The following is an 8442-nucleotide window of genomic DNA, read 5'->3' as shown; positions in this document are numbered from 1 at the left end:
GCAGTCTACAATAAATCAAAAAATTAGCCGGGCATGGTAGCGCGCGCCTATAGTTCCAGCTACTTGGAAGGCTGAGGCGGAAGGATCGCCGGAGCCCAGCAGGTTGAGGCTGTGGAGGCTGGGAGCGGCCACTGCACTCCAGTCTGAGTGACAGAGTGAGACTCCAACTCAAAAAAAGAACCCCCAAAAAGAAAGTGCTGGGATAACAGGTGTGAGTGTGGTGGCTCACACTTCTCCAAGTCATCAAGATCTGAGACCCCAGAGCTCTTGGGTCCCTCCCAGCATCAAATGACAAAGTGACTTGGCTTACAGAAACAGACAGCGAAACCAGATCTCTTACTCTCAATTTCAAAAGGTGCTTATTGGAGACGCCACACCCTGTGACAGCAGGTCTCTTCTTTCCTACGTGACTGAGAGTATTCTATATACCAGGGATGCCCCCAAAAATGTATACACATTTTAAGCGATGTTGCCTATGTATTAATTTAGTTCCCTGTAATCAGAAGTGCCTGGATGCTGATGGGAACCATTTTGAGCACCTCTTGTCATTGCAGAAGTCAAAGGGGACTTATGTTCGTCTTTTGTTATCAGTATATAATGAGCATTACAATTTTAATGAGATTTTTTCCTTTCTTAAAATGTGTATACATTTTTTTAGTACCCTCTGTATTTTAAAGTCCTGAGAAGTCTTCCTAGGAAGAGACCGTAGCGAACATCACTCCTTCCTTGGTATAACCTCTCTGTAAGGACACACACGGGGATCCCACTTTTCACCCTTGAACTTGACATTCCTGACAGTCAGCCACCTGCATTCCGAAAGCCTCTGGGGGGTACTTGTAAGTGACAGACAGTCCTGCCCACACTGTGTGGTTCTTTTTTTTCCCCTCCACCCTTTGATTCTTTGGGGCCGTTTTCTCAGATTCCCATCTGGCTCCCAACCCTGGTCTGGAAACTGGCTCCTGGCGCGTGTGCCAAGTAGCCTTCTCTCCGGCGGCTGTCCCCACCTTCCTGGGTCCACTTGGGGATGCCCGCCATGGCTCAGGAGGGCTCCCCCGGCAGGTGCCCCAGTCCAGGCCCCCCTACCTGAGGACAATAGGCTGCCACTGCTGCCGCTGATGATCTTTCCTTTGCTGCCCATGTTGGCCAGCTTCGAGGTCTTCAGCGTCCCCGTCTCGGTCAGGTCGATGGCAATCTCACTCAGGCTGCGCGCCGCATGGATCTTAGACTGGAATGGAAAGACCAGTGGGTCAATGTGGGGACGCTCAGCTCGGAGAGAGACAGAATAGCCATCCCACTCCTGCCCCATCATCGTCCTGACATTCCACAAACAGACTTAACTCCTGATGTGCAGCATCTTTCTCTCTTGGTCTAATCATGAATCACCAAAACTCTCCAAAGGAACAGCGGTGGCTAGGGGCTGCAGCAATGATAGATTTGTTTTTTTTGTTTGTTTGTGTGGGTTTTTTTTTTTTTTTTTTTTTGAGTCAGAGTCTCTGTCACTCAGGCTGGAACACAGTGACAACGATTATGGCTCACTGTAGTCTAGAACTTCTAGGCTCCAGTGACCTTACTGTCTCAGCTTCTCCAGTAGCTGGAACTTACAGGGATGCACCACCACGTCTGGCTAAATTTTTTTTTTTATATAGAGAAGAGGTCTTGTTATGTTGCCCAGGTTGGTCTCAAACTCCTGGGCTCAAGCAATCTTCCCACCTAGGCCTCCCAAAGTGCTGGGATTATAGGTGTGAGCCACCATGCCCAGCCTCTGGATGTTCTGAAGCTACGATTCTGCTTAGGAGAACCTCCTGGGTGGGGTAAAGTGACAATCTTGCTGTGCCTCACTTTTCCCAGCCATAAAATGGGGAGGATGCCACCTACTCCCTAGGGGTTGGTCAGGGTCACGGCAGGGGAGCCGTGAGAACCCCCCACCCCACCCAGGTCCTGCCCTCTCCTCCCCCTCCTTGTCTGCCTGGCACACAGCTCTCAACACACATTGTGACTTTAGTTACTTTGTGCTTCAACAAGGAGGAGAAAATAATTCTCAGCCTTCTGAATGAAAGAAGAAATGTTTGAAACAAATTCACAAAGTTCCAATGAACTCGGAAGTGATTTAAGCCTCTTAAATGGTTAGCAGTGTGGCCTGGACGGTCTAGCAGATGGAGCAGGGACAAAGCCTTAGTCCTACAGCCACAGGGCATGGACAACAGCTTCTGGAAAAACTGCTTGTTTGGATAATGGGGTCCTACCCAAAAGCACCCGGCATGGTGCTCCGCTACTATTTTGCTGTCTCAGTGAATGAGCCAGTGTTCCCATATTACAGACCAAATATGCCATCCCTGTTAGTCCACATATCAACTGGCCCGATCTGGCCGGTAGTCGAGCAGGTTAGAGTAATGAGAAGAAAGTTCTGGATGCACAATGGCATCCCTAAAAATAACAGGTTTCAGTAAAGCTACCTGCTGCTTCTTGACTGCCTTTGGTGAGTAAACACCGGTTTGCACTTCCTACATGTGTGTCTGACGTTTGCTTTCTTTTCTTCTCCAGGAAACTGATTTAGCTGAGAGAAATCAATTTCATGTGAGTGTGCTTAAGGCCTGCCTGGGCCATGAACTTCATGCAAGCATCTCTATAGGGTGGTTTGGCCCCCATGATTGCCCGCCTGCCTTGGTGTGGTCACTGGCTGTAGCACACACACAGGTGGGACTGAAAGAGGTTCACTGCGGAGCTTTGGTGTCACTCAGTGCCCTGTTCACGCCTGGCCTGAGTGAGCCTACGGGGAAGCAGTTGAGGGTGGGGGGTGGTAGCCGCGGAGGGGCATGGACCTGTCACTCCTACTCTCCTTTCCTCTGTGCCTGAGGCCCTGCGTGTCCAGCAAGGGCTGTCGGAACCCCCGTGGCTCTGCCCTTCCTCTGCCCTCTGTGTTGCTGTCCACACCAGGAATGACAACAACTTCCGCCCTTCTGTTAACACCATGGAAGTGGAGGCCAGAGGAAACGTCGAGACGAGATGCTTGTTTTGTTCACCTGGCGTGAACCGTCTTCCTCCTCTTCCTCCTCCTCTCTCTAACCCGCTGGCCTGATTTCTGCCTCCCCTTTAACCTCAACTTGTTTCCTTGCACTAGGACCTAGGTCGACTTCCTCAGGCGAGGGTTTTCTTGTTCCTAGAACAATCCCGGCCGCCAGGCCCTGGCCGGACCTTGGCTTGCCACAGAAGGGAGGAAAGGCCTTTTATTTAATCTTGACACGGCATCTCGAAGGCGCCTGTCCGGTCAGGCTTCACCCTCCGAGCACACAGCGAGTCCAGCCTGTGACGGTCTTTCATCCTGTACCGCTCTTTCCCTGAGATCCATGTTTTTATCAACGGGCCATACTCAGCTACATCATAGTAACTCACGAAGACCTAGGACCCTTCAGCAAGCGAAGGCTCCGGGTTCTGAAGTCTGAAAGACCTGAGTGAGAATCTCGGCTCTCCCCAGTTAGTCACTGTTGGACTTTGATCCTTGGTCTCAGACTCAGACTCCTGTTTGTCAATAGGAGCTTAATACCTTTGTCATGAGCTGTGATAAGGACTAAAGGAGATGATTAATGTCAAGGTCACTGCAATAAGAATAGGACATCAATCTTTCCAGGAACTTGTTAGAGGAGGTGAGACTGATGGCCCAACCTGGTATTTTGGGGATTCCCATCAATCACGTGGCAAACCTGTTCCCTGACACCCCGACCCCTGGAACACATCCATCCAAGAGGCCGAGAACAAAAATATGGAAACAACAGATCTCTTTTGCCAGGGAGACTTGATTTTGAGAAGTTTAAAAAAAAGACCGATTCTTTCTGGAATGGAAATATTCCAATGACCGAACAGACTCTGTAGAAGAAAAGAGAATTAGGAACAAGTGAGCACTGACGTGGGAGTCTCCCCTTGCAAAGTCCGGTCTCTGTGCTGACCCCAAAGGGTCTTCAAACTCCTGACCATTTTGCTCTGAGGGGTTTGCTCTCTCCACGTGACTCAGTTCTAGTACTGATACTCAGTGACCAGGGTTTCACTGTTCCCCAGGACGCTCTCACTCGATGATCAATTCTAGATGGAATGAAAAACAGCAGACTGAGTCAGGAAGGAAAAAAATTTAGGAAGAAGGGAAGACATTTGGATTAGAGCCAACTCAAGAAGTCCCCACTTCGAGTTCAGAGGGAAAGTGTCTAAACTATAAACAATTTGAGTTTTCAAATATTTTCCACCAAAGTCCCCGAAACATTCTTTGGCTCTGGGCTGCAGAGGTTGCTGGGATCCAGCTGACAACATTTCTGATCTTTGGGGTCAGCATATGCAAGTTACCAATTATAATAGCACAGCTTTTCTTTCTGAAGGAGACAGATAACCCACCAGCATTGTCTTCCTCCACTGTCTTTTATGGTGGACTGTCCCCTTGATGCAGGGAGAAATGATGGAGGGAGAGTACGAGAGAGACAGAGACAGAGAGAGAGAGAGAGAGAGAGAGAGAGAGAAAGAGAGAAAGAAAGAGGGGAAGAGACACAGAGAGAGAGAGAGAGACAGAAAGAGAAACAAAGAAAGAGACAGAGAGAAAAAGAGAGACAGAGTCAGAAAGAGAAAGAGACAGAAACAGAGGAAGAGATAGAAAGAGACAGAGAGAGAGAAAGAGGCAGAGAAAGAGAGAGAGAGAAAGAGAGAGAGAGGAAGAGACAGAGAAAGAGAGAGAGAGAGACAGAAAGATAGGTAGAGAGAGAGACAGAGAGAAACAGAGAAAGAGACAGAGAGTCAGAAAGGGAAAGGGAGAGAGACAGAGAGAGAGAAAGAGACAGAAAGATAGACAGGAAGAGAGAGAGAGAGAGAGACAGAGAGAAACAGAGAAAGATACAGAGAGTAAGAAAGAGAGAGAGAGAGACAGAGAAAGAGAGAGAAAAAGAGAGAGAGAAAGACAGGTAGAGAGAGACAGAAAGAGAAAAAAGAGACACACAGAGAGAAAGAGAGAGACAGAAAGAGAGAGAAACAGAGACAGAAACAGAAGAAGAAGAGAGAGAAAGAGACAGAAAGATAGACAGAGAAAGAACAAGAAAGAGAATGAGAAAGAGACAGAGAAACACATCGAGACAGAGTGAGAAAGAGAAAAAGAGAGAGACAGAGAGAAAGAGAAATAGAGAAAGAGAGAGAGAGAAAGAGACAGAGAGAGAGATTTCCTTACTCCTCTGTCCAATGACCCTGAAAGAAGAAAATCACCGCTGTGCCAGGGAAGAACATGAGCCTTCTTGGCTACCTCCCTGGCTGACTCAAACCACTAGACCGCACTTGTCTCCCTGGGGTTGATAAACATCACTTGGGAGGCCTGGGCTTTGCTGAGGCACTTCAGAGAAAGGAATGGTTGGCACGGCCCGAAACAATAGAGTGTGAGCAACGGCCAGGATGCCAGCCAACGCAGGCTGTCCAGAAATATTTTGAAGCTTTTCGTCCCAGGCCTGTTGGCCGTCACTCTCCCAGAGCCCGTGCTGCCCACCGGAGATGAATCACATCGCTGTTCTATAAAGAACGGCATTCCAGAAACGCAAGGCGGTGTGATTCCTAAAGGCGATTTCACCAACTCTGATCTAATTTGGGGGACCTTTTAGAGAACTTAAACTTCATTCAAGTGTTGGCCAGGGGACGATGTGTTAGGTTAACTGTGATGTTGACCAAAGGTGGCAAATGTTTCCTAAAGCTATTTCACAAAACATGGTGTTACCTGACCAATCAATAATTGAGGTCAGGAACTTCCTTTCCTACTCTCTAACTGGGGAAGGCCAAGCATGAAAACTGAAGGACCCTCCTGGGGTCCCAGAGTTGGAAAACAGAGTCCTCCAACTTAAACATAGGGGATGGCGTTCCCTACTTGTCACTGCAGGTTGAGGAACTGGTTCCTACGAGAGGTGCAAGGGCCCTGGGGCATCTGTGTGGGATGGAAGCCTTCCTGGGGAATTATCTTCCTCCTGCCAGTGTGGGTGTTTTCTCTTTACTGCCCCAGGATGGCTAAGAGGGACAGGACGGCTGACACATTCTGAATGCTGCGGGCTCTGGCTTTTGCTTCCTGAAGGACATTTCTTGTTACTAGGTAATCTGTGATCATGGCTTTCCTTGCTGTGTCAGAGGGATGACCTGTGAGCCCGCTGAATAAGGCTTCCTGACTGCAGAACGAGACCATCTTGGAGCCCTGTCTCGAGGCAAGAGCCCTGAGAACAGGCCTCTCAGATACCCAAGAGGCTCGCCCTGCAAACACCGGCATAGACAGGAGTTGCTTAGACAGCCAATGTCCTGCTACCCTCGCGGTGAGATATGCTGTTTCCACATCGGGGTAGAGAGTGTGGGGGTCTGCCCTCGAGAGGAACTGGCAGCAGGATTCAGGAGAACTGCCCAACGCACGACCCCTCACCACCCGTCACCCGACAACACAGAGGGTGAAATCCATGTTCTCAGGCGTGGACTTCCAACTCTTGCCCCCGGAGGCCAAATGCGCACACCCACCCGCTGTCTCATGCCTATGAGCCAAGACACGTTGGCCCCATTTCTCCTGATCTAATCGGGCTTCCAATTCCCATGCCAAGGCCCGTCATCACCAGGAGAGCTTCGGAATACTCTCATTATGTCCAAAACAAAAATACTCCGCTGTGTACTCACTCAGGCCAGAAAATGACCCAAAAAGGGTGGGGAAGTAGAGGGGAAAACACGTTACAAAGTAGAAAATGACCGCCGCATGGGACAAGCTCTGATTTAAAACTGAATTAATGCAGGGCTTGTTTCATTTCTTCCTTTTTTCTTACTTTCTTTTCTAACTTTCCCTCTTACTTCCGCTCACTCAACCTCAACTGTCTCCCACCTCTTTCCCCCCAACCCCAGAGAAAAATAACCCCCTCTCCCCCACCAAAGAAAGATAAGGCAAAAGAGAAAGAACTCTAGGGGACACTGATTCAGTGACTCTTGGCCCAGGAAGTCAGGGTCCTGCCATCAATTTCTGGGAACTTGCATATTGGGGGGTCCCTCTGTGGGTGTTGGTATCCACCAGCTCAGAGGCCAAGGGGGGGTCTTACCCCCCCACCCCAAGCCAGTAAGATCCCAAGAAAAGCTGCAGGGCTCACTGGGCAGGGCTCCTCCCTCAGGGAGAACACATGGGCATGGCACATGGAGGCCCAAAGGGGAGTCTGGGGAGACAAGGCTGGAGGAAGAGGGGGCAGATTGTTGACATAAGCCATGTGTGAACCAAGCAGACGCCATTCTCTCACCCACCAGGAAATGCAGCTGGGTGCCTGGATGGGGGGTGGGGTGGGTGAACTCTCCCTCTCAATCAGTGACTGTTTACCAAGGCCTGGGGCCCTAGGTCTACCTTAAGGAAACAGCATGGTTGCTTTTTTTTTTTCTTCTTCTTCACTTTTCCAGTTTTGCATTTTTTAAAAAAATGAAGTTGGCAGTTGGAATAGCCTGGAGGTTTTTCCCAGCAATTACCCTAAACAGTTAGGTGGTGTCTATTAGTTGAGCAGGGTTTTTTTTTTTTTTTTTTTTCTCCAAAAGGAAACAATATGCCACTGTTTAAACACCAAAAAGGTCTTCACTGCATGCAGCTAAGGAGAGTCTCCTTATGGTCGGAAGACGGTGGCATTCCTCAAAAGGGTCCTAGCTCACTGCGGGAAAAGGCTTGAATAGTTCTGATGGCGGCTGAAGCCCCCGGACCAAGTGGCGTGAAATGAGCCCTCTGGAAGGACTAGTCTCATCCCTCCCACCTGTAGCTCTAGAAGGCAAGTCTGGACCTGTGTGCAGCTCCGGGCAAGGGACGGGACACCACCCCACCCATCCAATTCTCATCCCTTAAGGATGGGAGGCAGGCAGTGACCCCAGGCTGTCCGTAGCTCCCAGCTGGCTGAGAGATCTGGTCACTCACCTTACTCTGCTTTCTGTCCAGATAGAACTGGTGTTGGCTAATGGCCATAGCCCAGATGGACTTGATCAATGCTGGACACGCGTACCACGTGTGCACCGCAATGCCACTGTGCCCAAACGTCCTTCTTGTCACCGAAGCCCTGGAGAAGCAAGAACCATGATGTTCATCAACAGCTCTTAGCGAGAACCCACGGAGCCCTAAAATCCTGGCGTAAAGGTGACAGATGAGTTCACAAACACAGGCATGCGCGTACACACACACACACACACACACGCATGCACACACACGCAAACGCACTCTGTGACATTGCCTGTGAAAGGCCAACTTCTGACTTACTGACTCCCTAGGGTTAAATTTGGCCAAGTGTCTGTCTAGTCTGGGATAAGATGGGTCATTCAAGGTCACTGGAGGGTCCTTACTGATCTTCAGCCCCTGGCACTGGGCCAAGACAAACTTCATAGACAGGAAGACTTTCAGCAATGCTCTCGTGCAGCCTATGGTGATGAGGACATTTTTTTTTTTTTTTTTTT

At 49.5% G+C, this 8442-nt stretch overlaps 1 protein-coding gene across 1 annotated transcript in view; it reads right to left on the bottom strand.

The window, feature by feature from the left end:
* Positions 1 to 8442, bottom strand: part of FRMD4A (FERM domain containing 4A) — a 91571-nt gene that overhangs the window by 34480 nt on the left and 48649 nt on the right. Inside the window, exons 6-7 of the mRNA XM_008052020.2 lie at positions 7913 to 8051; positions 1084 to 1225 (exon numbers count right to left, since the gene is read on the bottom strand). Of these exons, the coding sequence (XP_008050211.2) occupies positions 1084 to 1225; positions 7913 to 8051 (281 nt within the window). The remainder of the gene's footprint in view (positions 1 to 1083; positions 1226 to 7912; positions 8052 to 8442) is intronic.

Source organism: Carlito syrichta, unplaced genomic scaffold (assembly GCF_000164805.1).
Source record: "Carlito syrichta isolate Samal-C Ts95f unplaced genomic scaffold, Tarsius_syrichta-2.0.1 Scaffold253559, whole genome shotgun sequence".
Lineage (NCBI taxonomy): Eukaryota > Metazoa > Chordata > Mammalia > Primates > Tarsiidae > Carlito > Carlito syrichta.
Note: the sequence above shows the minus strand (reverse complement) of the source record. Positions and strands in the feature narration are given on the sequence as shown.